Source organism: Vigna radiata, chromosome 5 (assembly GCF_000741045.1).
Source record: "Vigna radiata var. radiata cultivar VC1973A chromosome 5, Vradiata_ver6, whole genome shotgun sequence".
NCBI lineage: Eukaryota > Viridiplantae > Streptophyta > Magnoliopsida > Fabales > Fabaceae > Vigna > Vigna radiata.
Genome location: NC_028355.1, coordinates 15,016,635 through 15,033,088, shown reverse-complemented (window position 1 = coordinate 15,033,088; position 16,454 = coordinate 15,016,635). Strand labels below are relative to the sequence as shown.

Sequence of the window (16,454 nt, the reverse complement as noted above, 5' to 3'; positions counted from 1 at the left end):
GTAAATTTGATTTTGTTAAATATTATATTTTTTTATTTGTATTTATTTAATTATTTGTATTTATTTAAGTATTATAATAAGTAATACTTTTGTTATTTTGTTTAATATATTATTAATTTTAATTTTTTTTCTTCTTATTTGTTTCAAAATTTGGTAGCAGCCGCATTTCGAAAGGCGGCAAGCCTTAACCGCTAATCGAAGTGCGGTTATTTGGTTTGGTTCTGAGACTAACCTTTGCTTGTTTTCTTCCTCGCGCTTTATCTTCTACTGCAACACCACCACCAAATATCCACCAGCACTGATCACCACTACTAACACGGATCAACACCACCGATCACCAAACCGATATCTAGAGTCTCTCCGCTTCAGACACAATGAACAATAACAGTACACATGAAGGAGGTGAGGGAGGTGCATGTTAAGTGGTATTAGGGTTTATAATCAGAGTTGAGTTGTTGGTTGTTGGTAGTTAAGAATAGTTGTTAGAAAACAGAGATAATTAAGTAATCATTAAATGAGCTTTGACTAAATTAAATTAGGGACAAAATGGTAATTTGGGAGGTGCAGGGAGAAGGGAGTGAGGTGCAGGGAGGAGCACTCATTAGTTGTTAGCCACGTCAAAAAAAAGTTAACAGTCATCCAAAATTATGGACTATTTATAACAGTTTCAGAATTATAAAGATTAAAAACAATCAAAATTTCAAACAGGAACTAAATCCAAAAAATCGTGTGATACCGACTAAACATATTTAACTCAAATATAAACTCTAAGAATTAATATGTGACATTAAAAAAACTTTTCATATTAGTTATTTTAAATATTTTTCATTAATTAGGATTCGATCTTTTCAGTTAAGTAATCTAATTAGGATTAATATAATAAATTTGAAGTATTATCTGCTGATAATCCTATAATAGATCTATTTTTAAAAAATTTCAAATAATAAAAAAAAAGTAAAATTTAAATTATATTTAATCTTAACTTTGATATAAAACTATTGAAAATGATAAAAATAAATTATAATATATATATATATAAATAAATAAATAAAAGTAGCATAAAAATATTTTTTTTATATTACAAATTAATAAAAAAAAGTTAAATATATAAGACCAATTCTAAAATATGACCGGTGTAATAACTTAAAAACTCAAAACATAAAAAATATAAAATATCTTACTATACGTGAATTTTTATATCAATTATTTGTAACTACACCAATATCAAACGTAAAAATAAGAGTAACTAACCATTGGATTACTTCCTGAAGTAATATTGTCTTAAAATATAATTATAATCTACATTGCCTAAATTAGAAGGTTTATGTTCATTAGTAAATATGTTTTTATTGTGAAATGGAATTTTGTTTATATTTGAAATTTTGATATATTTGATTTCTAAACTCTAAAAATGAATAAATATAATATTTTTAATTATAAATTTTTTGTTAACGTATCAAATATGTTTTTTAACTAACATTGAAGTAAAAGTGTATCAAACAATTTAAACAACTTAAATGATAGTATAAAATACATTTGATAAATAAAAATTGTTTAATGATAATTGGATTAAAACAATTATTTCTATTTATCTTTAAAGTTTGAAAACTAAAATATATCAAAGTTTCATACATAAACAAATTCTAATTTCTTAACCTATTGATATTTTATGAAGAATAAAACTTAAAACTAATTATATGTAACTCTTTTATTCGTTTTCATTAAGATCCTACAAACAAAGTAACAATATTTTAAAAATGTTTATATTAAATCATATGACAGTAGTGGGTAAAATAACACATTATTTAGAACATTATGGATGGTGAAGGTATTACCAAATGTTCAAATATTTTGTACAAAATGTTATACTAAATAGAGTTTCTACTAAGCAGTGTTGTTAAAATAGATTGAAACCTATAAGTCAACTCGATCCACCAATGGTTTAAGTCGGGTTGAGTTGAAAAAAAAATTGAAATTTTTATATGTCTCAATCATGAACTTCACTTACTAAGAACCCGACTCATATAGGATGAATCAGGGGTGTACACTCTTGTTTTCTTGTATTGTAGGTGAAGATAAAAAAATGTTTCAAGAAAGCAAAATATTGTGAATTTATCCATTCAAGACTCTAATATTATAGATGGATAATGATAAGTGTGAAAATGAGTTATTTTTACACTTATAAATGATCTCAATTTTATAATTATTCATGTTATTACTCAGTGAAAAGTTGTAATAGGAAGTAGATTGTTACGTAAATTATTGTGCAGGAAAAGATGTATAAATGGGAATATATCAACCAATTCTCGCAGAGCGCAAGCCAAATTCGCAGAGCCAGAAAAAATAGATTCGCACAGCGCACCAAGACCTGTGCGCTGAGCGAATAAGAGAAGTTGAAAAAAGGAAATTTTGGAATTCGCTTAGCGCACATATACTTGTGTGCTCAACGAATAACATTGCAGCAATTAAAATAAATTCGCACAGCGCACACACTCTTGTGAACTGAATTAAGGAAGTTAAGTGACTCTTAAAAGACGTGACAGAAAAGGCAGAAACGATATCATGATACGAAAAAAATAGAAAAATGCTCTGGTGAACTGGAGAAGACCGTCAGGAGACCTTTCAAGACATCAAGACTTCACTTTCTGCAAGGAATTGCTGTAAAGAGTACGTTTTAGATGTCTAGGAGAGACTAGTTTTTCTGTTCATTGGAATCGGTTGTATGACAATACATTAATGTAAATTTCCTGTGCAATATGTCTCTGTTCTTATTCTTTTCTTGACTTGCTTTAGATTATACGAAAGTATAATTCTTTTTAAAGGTTCTTTTATACTGGGAAGTATTTTTAGAACCAGGAACGTAAGAAAAGAAACTACAAGGAACCGATGCTAGGAATAACTTTTGTACTTTTGGTCATTCTAAACATCTGATTTTAATGCAAAATTATCTGTTGAATTAATTAAGGAATTCATAATTTAATGGATAATTTTAGAACTTGCTTTAAGGAATTAAATCAAGATACACTTTTGTGAATGCTTGAACAGAGAACGTATTTTATACAGGATGTTACTGTAATGTTAGTCAAAGACCAATTCCTGGCACACCAAATGTTTCATGAAATACCAAAAATAGTTTCTTGTATTGTTTTGTGTATTTTGATGTCTAATTGAGTTATAAAAGGAAAAATTGTCATGTGTTGCATAAGTCCCTTGGGAGAACGATACTTTACTTATTCATTGTATTACTTGTAACGATTTGGTATACTTGCCAAAAAGTTATCAGATAAGTTACACAAAAATTATCAATGTTAGATATATATTTGTTTTGCTTTTTATGCTTGATTTTGTATTGTATTGTATTTTTTTTTTTTTTATATTTTGAATGATAAGTTTATCATTATTTTAGACTGAAATTTATTTACATTTCAATTAAAACAAATGTTATTTTTTTAGTTGAAAAAAAACACTTGTAATTAAATGAGTTAGTGAGTCAACCGGTTTAACCCATCAACCAGTGATAGATTGGATTTGATTCAAATTTTTTTGAGTTACTAATAAGTGAATTGGGTTAGCTTGACTCGGTAAATGACCAACCTGTAGTAGTATATTTTGGGACATTTTAAATAGAGATTTAAATCTTGTACTATTGTGACTTAACATATAAAAGACTATGTACATAATTTTTTTTTACATGAATTTGAACACCCCAAATATTTTATTGAATTATATACAATATATATATATATATATATATATATATATATATATATATTTTGCTGATTAAAAAATAAAAAATAACAATATTTTGTTAAACATTTAATTTATTTTAAATTGAAGATTATTAATAACTGCAAATTCAAATTTTCATAAAGATAATAACATTAAAAAATAAATAATGTTCTATCACATATTAATTAAAAAGTTATAAGTTTTTTAACAAAATAATTAAATTTAATCAAACCACTACAAGAGAATGACGTATTATCCACTTACAATTCGTTAATAATAAAAAAAATTGGAGTCTTTCTCCTTACACCTCACCCCTTTCTCCTTGCACCTCCAAAATTACATTTTTATTCCTAATTTAATTAAAGTCAAACTAAAATTAATGATTACATCCTTAATTACCTGCAAACACAAGAAATGCACCCCTTGGTTCTTCTTATATAGTAGAGTGGTTTTCTTGGTTGTTTCTTGGTGGGAGGAAGAAGAAGAGTAGTGGTGATGCTTTGCTTGCTTGTTGCTGAAGAAGAACGTCCACCGAGGTTAGTATGAAACAAACTCAACCTCTGCTTTCCAAATTTCGATTTGCAGTTTAAACAATATTTCTTTTGCAACCGCATTTCATGGGGCAGTTATTTTCGCCGCATTTGGAGTTGCGACAAGATAAAACTGCAACCGCATTTCGTCATGCGGTTAATGCTACCGCCGCACATCGTCTTGTGGCGTTCACGAACCGCACTTTATGTTGCGGTTAGGTTCGAGTTGACACTTTTGATAAGTTTTTTTATTGCATTTATAAATTATGAATTAAAGTATAGTTTTAAATAACTAAATTAATCTATTAAAAAATATTGACATAAAAAAAAACAAATAATTTATAATTTATAATAATACATACAAAATTTGAAATATAAGAACATAAAGATTACTTATTATAATACTTAAATAAATACGACAAATTTAAAAAAATTATCTAAATTTATCTACATAATAAATAATATATAAAAAAAAAATTAAAAATAATTATATGATATCATTTCGTAAACAATAACTGATATAAATTACATTACTAATACATGATATATAAAATTATATCTACTTAAAAAAATTAACAAACTACCTAAAACAAATTACCTCTATGTTGTTCGTCCTGCGGCACAGGTTAACCGCATGTCCATGTGCGGCGACGACAAATCGCATACCGACCTGCGGCGGGCTTTAATCGCAAACCCAGTTGCGGTTCCAGATCTCACTCACAATACCCCTCCGCCGTTCGTCTTACGGCACATTCGGCACCTCCTCTTACACAACCCACCCCCGATCCCATTCAGCTCCAGCAGATCCATTTGCAAACACACAACACCCATCCCATCCCATGTAAACACTTCATATATATACACAGATTCATACACAATACAACAGAAACACCAACAGACACCACCGGAGGAGAGGAAGACGGAGAAGAGGTAGAATGAAAAAAGGGCTGTAGGGTGTGATGTGAGTTGCGGCAGAGTTCCAAAGTTTTTTAAAAAAAATAAATAGGTTGACAGGGGTAGGGGATAGGGGTACAGGAAGAATTACAAAATATGCGAGAGGTGCAGGACGAGACGAAGGAGGTGGAGAGAGAAACACTCAAAAAATTGTGGCCAATTCGATTTTACTAACCGATTATTGACAGTTTCGTCAGTAAAGCGCGTTGATAAATTCATTTAAATATCTATTGATAAATATTCATTGGTAATTAGATTCTAATTGTTGATAAAATTTCCTACTAAAATTGCGATTAAGTATTTTTTCTTCCTTTTTTTTTTTTTTTTTTTTTTCATTCTCCTCCTCTCATTCTTGTCGCTCAGCCACTCCTATCAACTTCACCGCCATGTCAATCACAGTCATTTCTGGATCATTCACTTTCGTTTCCTCTTTTTCTTTTTCCTCATTCAACTTCTTTAACTCCAACAACCACAATTGTAACATCTGTGCATCACTATCGCACTTTCGAGTCGTCACAGTGTCACCACTCTTGTCGTCCTACCTCCGTCGCCACCACCAACTCCAACCTCCTCCTTTTGCTCCACATTCTCCTTCTTCTCATCCTCTTCTTCTCACCATATCCTCTTAATATATAAAAAATCTCATCAGATTGAACAATGCAATTTGTCGCTCAATTTATTAACTCACAAAAAAATTCGTCAAAAATTTATTAACAAAATTACCAATAAAATAGATTGTCACAGACATTGTCGACAAAACAGACCATCAAATACGTTATCGATGGATACCATAAAAACATTTTTTAATAATATAAATTTTAATTTACTAACAGATCTAATAGACGAATTTTACTAACAAATTCATTATTTTTCATAATTTCAATTATAAAATATTTAATAAAATTTGTGAATAAATTTATTTTTATCCATATAAATTCGTTAATTATTATGAAATTTATTTGTAGAATTGAATTTGTTTTAAAATCTATTTAACTAAAATATAATTAACAGTTTATAGTATACATTTAATTGAAATTTGAATTTTGAGCATATTTTACTTTCTCTCCAAATTTTGTAATACATTCTCTTATATCAATTGTAATGTTGACTTTATTTAACTAAACTATTTAATTGAAATTCTAACCGTAATTCTAATCTTAATTAAACTAAAATTTGTAACCTTATTTGCAGTATTAATTATAATTTAACTAAATATAATTTGTAATCTTAATTTATCTTAAAATGATTCTTAATTTGTATTCTACTCAAATTCTAATCACATTTCTAATATTAATTGTATCTTAATTAAACTAAGATAAATTTTGAATTGTTGTCCTTCAAATTGTAATCTTAATTTTTCCAAAAGTAATTTAAATTAAGATTAACTTAGTTGTGCAACATATATCTTGAATCTAGTTGAAACTAAAACAATATAGAACTCAAATAATTAAGACTAACATAAATACACGATTAATTGATATGAAATAATTTTTTTATCACAAAATTGTAAATACATCTCATTTTATCATCATTATTTTCTAATTGATCTAGTAAATGTTCTAGAAAGCATTTTTAAGAGTAGCGATATAATCATAACCTTTTAAAGATCTAATTCTAACCTCTCAGTTTTTTTTTCCTTTTAAAAGAAAACTTTATTTTAAATAACACTACTTATTACTCTTAACTCTATCTCTTAAAAAATTAGCAATTAAACGATATATATCAGCAAATTAAAATAGTTTTACTATCCATTCATTCACTACAATACAATAAAATGTCTAAATAGTAACTAAATTTAGAAATAAAAAAAAATAATCACTATAATAAATATTTTAAATAGTAATTTATAAATTTAAAATTATTAATATTTAAAATAATTTCTATTATGAATAAAAATTTATAATTAGTAAGTGAATTTATCACGAATTAGTTGCTGAATGTTAGACATGAATTTTAGTGATTAATTCACATATTAATTATAATGTTTTATTCATAGTAGAAATTATTTTAGATATTAATAATTTTTAGTTTATAAATTAGTATTTAAATTGATTAGTATATTGACTTATTATTTTTTTTTCTCTAAAACTACATATGATTTGGACTTCTTTTTTTTAATACTTCCTCAGTTTCGAAGTTATTACAATTTTGTTATTAAAGTTTTAAAAAATTAATTTACATTATTGTAGTATAAGGAGATGGTCGGTCAGGCGAAAAAGGAAAAGTAAGATGATATTCGCATAAGAGGAATAATGGGGGTCGATCGGGTGGGTTGGTGTTAGAAAGTGGGTTTAAGTCTAACTCAACCCCATAAAACCGGCTTGTAAGGTGAGGTTTGCACCTCACTTATATATTTTAATTTGGCCTTATCTCTAGTCGATGTGAGACTTCCAACACACCCCCTTCACGCCGAGGTAAGACATTTAATGCGTGATAGTAGAAATTGGGTGGTCCAATATTGGCACGACAATGGGTGGAATAGATACAGAAATGCACAGATATGCACAGATATGAGTGGTCCATAAAACCGGCTTGTAAGGTGAGGTTTGCACCTCACTTATATATTTTAATTTGGCCTTATCTCTAGTTGATGTGGGACTTCCAACACACTCCCTTCACGCCGAGGTAAGACATCTCATGCGTGATAGTAGAAATTGGGTGGTCCAATATTGGCACGACAATGGGTGGAATAGAAACAGAAATGCCCACTTAGAACTCGCTAGGATAGACTTTAATCATGACTCTGATACCATATTAGAAAAGAAGAAAGAATGAAATATTGTATTTCTTATTGAATAATAAGGAGAGAGTACAATTGATATATATAATTNTTNAGAGCAATATANAAAAGGAATATAAGTATAAAAATATATGAACATAAATGCACAGATATGAACAGAGAATAAAATAATTTCAATAATTGGCATACCGACCGGTCGAGCCTAAGAGAATCACAGACATATCATAACAGATTATTAGTGGACTTAGTGAAGGAATATCGCGGGCTCGATGTCAGCAGTTACAAGTAATGAACGAATATTGCGGGATTATGGGTTAGCGGTTACAGGTAGTTAATAACCATTATTTCAGTCTGAAGCCTATAAATATAGAAATGTTAGCCATGTATTTTACTTTTGATCTAATCACATGTACACTGATTTCATTGTGACTTTGCTGACTTGAGCGTCAGAGTGCTAGCGTGCAGGTCACAACCGATCCATGGGAGAACGTGGAAGATTGTGGGAATCACAGCGGAAACAGTTTGGATTGTGTTTGATCTTGGATCCTACATCCGAAACAATTATTATTTTCAATGAAATATTGTGTTTTTAATTTATTTTATAACGTATAAAAATAATATATTTAACGTGAAAGTAGTTTTATTTTGAAAATTATTTTTTAATTGAAAAAATGTCTATTACTACAAAAAATTATTTTTGAAGTGTAGTTATTTTGGGATGCACGGAGCATGGGTTTACTGCATTCAATCTATTGCATATATAATTAGAAAATGATCTTAATATGCAGTCTCTCTTAATTGGATTTGATATGTCTTTTCTGGTTAACTATTAAGTAAATTTACCAAGTATTTAATTGTGTAGTTGATGATTAGATTTTATATAAAGAAATTGATTAATTATTTTTAATAAGATTCCTTTTTTTCATTTAATTTTCTCTTATTTACAGAATTAAAACACTGGCGTATAATGGCAAGTGACAAGATGGAAAAAACAAAATTGTAAAGATTTACAAAAATGTATGTGTGTTCACTGTGAGAGAGGTAATTTATTAAATAAATAAATTAGGTAATGTTATGGTTGTATATTTACAAACACTTATAAAGCATAAGTGGAAGAGTTTTTGTGTGGAAGGATTATTACGACATTGAAATTTCTAAACCAACTCATTTTGTATTTGTGAATGTCTAAATCAGCTTTTTTGGTGTTGGAGATCGTAGTTATCATTTTGAGTATATGTTGGCCACATATACGATAAGTACAATTCATATTCATTTCATAGCAACAAAGTTGACGGAGCATTTGCAACTTCGCCATAAAACATCTGCCTTTCACTATCCGCATGCGCATGCAATGCAATCTTTCTGATCGGACTTTGTCCTAAAAAATTCATAATTATAGAAAATGGAATGATCCTATTTCCATTTTCAACTATAAAGTCATACAATTCCATCCATCCCTTAACCCTTCGAAGGTGGTGGTGTCAATTCTTTAACTCATCATCATCGACAAAATCTACAACTCTGTGCACTTCACACTACTGGATCTTTTCCATTCCACCAATCTCCGCAAGAATTGCTCAACCTGTGTATGTGCCCATAAAGATAATGTTATATATTTTTCAGATTCACCATTCGCAATAAAGATATATATATATATATAAGATATTGATGCGTGAATTATATTATAATAAATTGTGGTAGATGGAATATATTTATAGGACTTGCCTCTGATGGATCTTGCAAGGTGTAGGAAGCATCTGTTTCTTTTGCAACTCTAGAAACAAGTATCCCAATTCCTTGACCCCTACTGCGTAAAACCTGGTAAGAATATATTATATCCATATCGTTAACAAGTTGATCACTTAACAAACATATGGAAGCCATAAAAATGAAATATACAATAGCAATATGCTTTCAACTATAACTAACAAACAAACCAACCAGGTGACAGCATTTATTACCTTAAAAGCATCCTCATCTGTTCGATCATCACCAATATAGATTGGAAACACATCACTCGAATTTTCGTATCCTAGAAATACGCAAACAATATTATATTGAATCAGAACAGTCATGTGTCTTGTACAGCCTAATTATTTTGCATGAACTTATATATACTGACCTAATGATTCTAACAAAAATTCAAGAGCCTTTCCCTTGTCCCATTTGATGGTTGGACGAATCTCTAGCACTTTTCTGCCTTGGGTTAGCTTAAGTTGTGGGTACTCAGTGAGCACCAATCTAACTTTCTCCGCTAGGGATGCCCAGCTCTGAAGAAAAAGAAAAAGAAAAAGAAGGGGTAAAAATGGTTAGATAAAATGAGGTTACCCAAATGTGTTTTGGCGTGTGCGTGTGAGTTTGGTGATTCTATTGATTCAACAATTGTATAGTAAATTGACCTGTACCTTTTCGTCAACACAACGAAAGTGAACGGACAAGCAAAACTTGTTGTTCTCGACCTTAGCCCCTGGGACAGACTTTGTTTTCTCTAACAACACCTTGTACACCTGAAATTATTTTTTATAACGTACCACGCAGTTACCATCTTATGCACTGTTACGCGTTAATCAGGGGCAAAATAGAGCCTTGCATTTCAAAGTAAAAACAAACCTCATTGATCATGGGCAGGAATTGACTAGCGGGTTGGAACAGTACTGCTTTATTATTACCCTGAAACAAAGCAACAAATTTCAACGTTAAGCTACGCAAAAGATAGAATCTTCATCACGGTTATAAGTTTCAAGAACTCTCTCTCACTTGCTTTGGACTTCGGCTTTTTGTTGGCCCCTTGATGTCCATGCCATGGCTCCCGGCATAGTAAAGTTCTGCCAGTTTCACAAAGTTATAGACCTGAAAAAGAAAATCAGAAAGAAACAACCTTATTAAACATCGAGAGGGAAACATATTTATGATGATGATTGAATTATAATTCATAAGTCATTCTTGTATTTATTTTGCTTTGAAGAAAATGTACCTTGTCCCTGCACCTCCCGGTCACGATTGCTGTGGGAAAATGTCTTGCGATTCCCTTCAGCGTGGCTCTCATCTAATATGAAAAAAAATCAGTCACCCACACAAGGTTGTGTACCAGAATGAATGAGACAAGAGGGAACAAAAGAAAAACCTTTCGACTCATGAAGGCTTTGTCCGGATCCGTAACGATAGGGGAGAGTGTTCCATCGTAGTCAAGAAAAACTACAACCTGCTTGCCTTTGGAATTATATGTTATTTGCTCGAAGGTATTCAGAGCTGAAGGATGATAAAGCTGCAAAGAGTTGGGAAATAGAAGCAGAGTCAGGTGAGCAGCACAACGACTTATTATAATCATAAATCACATGTTCATATCATCATATGTTGTGCTTACAATCCAGTATCTTTTTTCTTGGCTTTCTGATTTGGCACGAGTTGGGGAGGAGGCTCTCATTGAATCAACCCAAGCACCAACTTTAGCTCCTTCCAACCTTTTCACAAGATTCTTATGGGGCAGGCTCCAAAACCCGCTAAGCACAGCCATGGATTGTAGAACTGTTGCACTTGCAAGTACGGTTGAGTTTGAAATGGACGCTGTCACGGCAACCAACGTGTTAATAACCTCGTGAATCACCACATTTTAGTTGGTCATAATGTTCTCTAAAGTTCAAACACTTTGGATTGTGGATAGAGAAGTTTGAAATGCAAAAGGAAAATAGGAAGCAGAATAAGGGAATAGAGGGAGGGTGTGGAGGAGGAGTGCAAAAGCAGAGAAGAGAAGAGAAGGAGATTGTGGTACTTGGCTTGTTATTGTGCTGAATAAGGGGCTTTTATAGAATGAAAAAGTTGAAGGGAGAAAAAATCAGAAGGGATTTCACTAGTTGGCTTTGCCTAGCCAAGTCACGAACCAGCCAGGTGTGTCCGGTCAATTTATAAACTTAGTCTTCACGGCAGAAACTGACGAAACAACACTTCTCTCTCCCCCTACTTATTGTACTTTTCAGCAACTATTACTAAATATGAAAAATATGGGGGCCACCATGATCCCACAGCTACCTTCCTTTTTATTTTCCTTTTCTGCCATAAAAAAAAAGTGCACATAATAATTTGGAACCTTCACTGAATCGATGGTGTAGTTTCGTTCCATTTACCACTTATCTGCATTCCATTATTCTATCCATCTCTTTATGGTTTTGTCAGAAAAGATTCTTGGGTGAACATGAGGTTTGCATGTATAGTTTTACTTACTCTGGTCAATAATCAATAATCCAAACAGGTTGTTTGCGTCTTCAATCATCTAACAAAAGGATGGAATAGTGTGTTATGAAAAAAGAAATGTTGAAATATTATATTTTTTATTCAATAATAAAAAGAGAGTACTATTGATATATATAATGTTCGGAACAATATAAAAAAGAAATATATGTATAAAAACATAATATAAATATAGGAACATAAATGCACATATATGAACAGAGAATAAAATAATCTAATATTTCTCTCAAGTTGCAGCTTATATATCCTTAATGCTCAGCTTGGACAACAAGGATTGAAATTGTGATAGATGCAAAGCTTTAGTATGAATGTCTGCAAGTTGTGCTACAGTAGAAATGGACAGGAGCTTAATTACACCCGCTTGAACTTTATCCCTTATGAGATGACAATCAATTTCAATATGCTTTGTCCTCTCATGCATGGCTGGATTCTGTGCAATTTGTATAGCAAATTTGTATAGCAAATTGATTGTCAAAAAACAGAGGAACTGGTTGTAGTAGAGGTTGTTTCAAATCATGGAGCAAATATAAAAGCCACTAAATTTTACATGTTGTAGAAGCTAAGGCTCTATATTCTGCTTCAGTTGATGATCTAAATATTGGAATTATTTTATTTTCTTTTCATATTTGTGCATTTATGTTCATATATTTATATTCTGTTTTTATACTTATATTCCTTTTTGTCTATAAAAGTCTCTTATTGCAAACTCATTACCATTATCCGATCTAACATCTTTTCAGCCATAAAAAAGAATGTGCACATAATAATTTGGAACCTTCACTGAAACGATAGTGTAGTTTCGTTCCATTTACCACCTATCTGCATTGCATTATTCTATCCATCTCTTTATGGTTTTGTCAAAAAAGATTCTTGGGTGAATACGAGGTTTGCAAAGATAGTTTTACTTACTCTGGTCAATAATCAACAATCCAAACAGGTTGCTTGCGTCTCCAATCATCTAACAAAAGGATGGAATATTGTGTTATGAGAAAAGAAATGTTGAAATATTATATTTTTTATTCAATAATAAAAAGAGAGTACAATTGATATATATAATGTTCGGAACAATATAAAAATGAAATATATGTATAAAAACATAATATAAATATAGGAACATAAATGCACAGATATGAACAGAGAATAAAATAATCTAATATCTCTCTCAAGTTGCAGCTTATATATCCTTAATGCTCAGCTTGGACAACAAGGATTGAAATTGTGCTAGATGCAAAGCTTTAGTATGAATGTCTACAAGTTGTGCTAAAGTAGAAATGGGCAGGAGCTTAATTACACCAGATAATACTTGTAGCAATCTCATGAGAAATAAAATGATTGATCCAAGATAAAACCAGATTATTGCAACGCTTCCATGCGCGAACCATGGGATCTTTATCAGCTGGACAAGGAATGGAACCATCAACAAAGCCAAACTTATTTTTCATTTGTAGTGCCATAGACATCGAGCAAGCCCATCCACGATAATTGTAACCTTCAAGAATCGGAGAAACAAACACTAGTGAAGGATTCTCGTTAGGGTGAATGTAATAGTAGTGTGTTGTATCTTGCAATGATGCGAGAGTAACAGAGGGAGTAGCCATAGAAGGAGAAGAAAAAGGCAGGAAAGCCAAGAACGAAAGGTAGAGGATGCAGATCTATTCAAGAACAAAATTGGTTGCGAAAAAACGTGATGAAAAAATAATTTTCTTCTGATAGCATGTTATGAGAAAAGAAATGATGAAATATTATATTTTTTATTCAATAATAAGGAGAGAGTACAATTGATATATAATGTTCAAAACAATATAAAAAAAGAATATAAATATAAAACAAAATATAAATATATGGACATAAATGCACATATATGAACAGAGAATAAAATAATTCTAATATAATGGCACAAGAGAAATTTTAAATTACTTGACCAAATGAAACTCAAGGTCAATTGAATTTGGAGAGTATATAAAGGGGATTTGCTGTTTCTGAACAGTGCAAAGCAAAGACCTTGCAAAGTTGAATTCTCAGTTACACTAGGTTAGGAAGTGGGGATGGACTACATAATTTACCCCACCTTATGATTTGTAAGTGTCTTCTGCTTCATGAGTAAAATGTATTAAATCTTTCTAAAGCATATTGAAAAGATCACATGCAGGTGGTTCAGGAAACAAAAACTCTTAAATGACGTTCATAATTGTATTTTACACTTTTCAAGAGTGTTAATTATGATTGAAAGTATATTTTCATCTAGATAAACATAATCATCTAATCTTAAGAAGATTTATCTTCTGGTATCAAGTTGATTGCCTAAATTTTGTTAACTTATATTATGATCATGAACCTCATCTCTTATGTTACCTTAATTTAAGATAGATCTTATATCTTATTTGTTCTCCAATCCTATTCAATGCATCCTCAAATGTAGTACCATGTACTAGTATTTAGGGAACCAACAATTTATTAACTATATTAGACTTGGTTTATAAAAGAAAATCATTATTGGAACTCTTATTTCCCACTTAGTGGTATCAATTAAATGCAAATTTCATTTAATTCATAGAGATTTTTTATGGATTATAAATCACCCTAATTACTAAATTATATATTTGAGAATTCTTATTCTATTTAAATAATTTGACTTTGACTACTTTTAATTTTAAAGAGGAAAAGTTATTAAAAATACTTTCTTATAATTAAAATTTTAATATAATATTAATAATTTCAATATAATAGTATTTAAATGATTTAATAAGTTAAAAATAATGTAAAAATAATTTTTATATGCCGGTTATAATAAGTTATATAATTGAATTGTAAATCTAATAACATTTTTATATAATACGTCTTGTTTGGTCAAGTTGGTTGGATGATAAACCAATCAACAAAACATGAGACTTGTCTTATAGTCAACTGATTGACCAAAGCAATATTTATATGAATTATATATATACATATTAGTTTCAAAATTGATATAAAAAAATTATTTTTAATTAGTATAAAAAGAACTTTTGTTGCAGTAACGATAGCATGATTTTCATCCCTAAAGTAGGAGTATTTTGTAAGAAAATGGTTAAATAATGATTATAAATTTTAGCTGAAATTAGTTTGACTTACGTTGGACCCTTGATAAACGACATTTAAGTTTCAATTTGTGTTGGTTAGCATTTTTGCATGTGGCATATATCAGGTTTTAGACTATGTTAGAGAAAAGAAATTGTAACATATGAGGTATATGAATTAAAGCAATGATAGATGAAACAGTTAAATAATCGCCCCTTGTATAGTTTCAGCTATATATACTTAAACAAGCAGCACCCACCTACCTTGTCTAAGCATATAACTTGAAAACCAGGGGCTTGGTTACTGTATTTTCCTTCTTTTTGTCTTTGTAATATTTTTTATTCCCTATTCTCGATCGGCTTCTATAATCAATAATGCCAGCAATAACTAGTAAGTTATATGCATATCACTTGTACAAATCAAATTCGATTTTCCCAATCCATAAAATTCTATTGTCTTCATAACAACTTTAAGACTCACACATACCTAAAATATCAAGCTTTACTATGAGCTAATTTGGGGGTTTCTTTTTATCACTTATTATGTTAATATATTAACACATACATTGTTGTTATAAGATTGAATTTGATGATGTACAAAAATTAGAACAGATTTTTCTGTCAATAATTTATGTTAAAATATTAATTCTAGAAGTTGGATATTCAAATAATGGGAAAATATGTTTTTTATTTTTGTATATTTTCAAATTTATCTTTCGATGCTTGCATTTTCAAATATATTAATTTTGTCTTTCAATTTTTACAATATGTGATTTTAATCCTTCGTTATACTTAAATTTATCATTTAGTGGTATTTTTTATCATCACAAAGTTGATAAAAGAACTACATTCATATAATATAGAATATTAATCTTTTCATAGTAATTATTTTTTATTATCATCATATAATTGATAAATTACTAAACTCACATGTTTTCTAAAGTTTCATAGAGCAGTCAACCAATTTTAAAATACAGACAAAAAAAGTGAGCTTAACCGAGAGAATACTATAACAAAAACATGTATAACCCTTAAATAATCAAACATTAATCTCTCCCTTAATTAGATTTATGTGGCAATCTATAACCGTTGGTTAAGGAATGCATAATGAATGTAAAGAAATAATACAAAAATTTCCAACAAATTAGTTTATATGAATTAATGAACTTTAGAATCAAATCCATTGAAATTAAATTCTACTTT

The 16,454-nt window shown here is 29.9% G+C and overlaps 1 protein-coding gene across 1 annotated transcript; it reads right to left on the bottom strand.

The window, feature by feature from the left end:
* Positions 1–9,171: 9,171 nt before the first annotated feature.
* On the bottom strand, positions 9,172–11,844 carry LOC106761003 (probable trehalose-phosphate phosphatase J). Its single transcript, XM_014644470.2, has 10 exons — positions 11,318–11,844; positions 11,078–11,218; positions 10,928–10,999; positions 10,711–10,803; positions 10,564–10,623; positions 10,359–10,460; positions 10,076–10,223; positions 9,915–9,985; positions 9,679–9,771; positions 9,172–9,535 (listed from the first exon to the last, which is right to left on the bottom strand). The coding sequence occupies exons 1-10, from the start codon at positions 11,465–11,467 to the stop codon at positions 9,467–9,469; spliced, it is 999 nt and encodes a 332-aa protein (XP_014499956.1). The 5' UTR covers positions 11,468–11,844; the 3' UTR covers positions 9,172–9,466.
* Between the last annotated feature and the right edge of the window lie 4,610 nt (positions 11,845–16,454).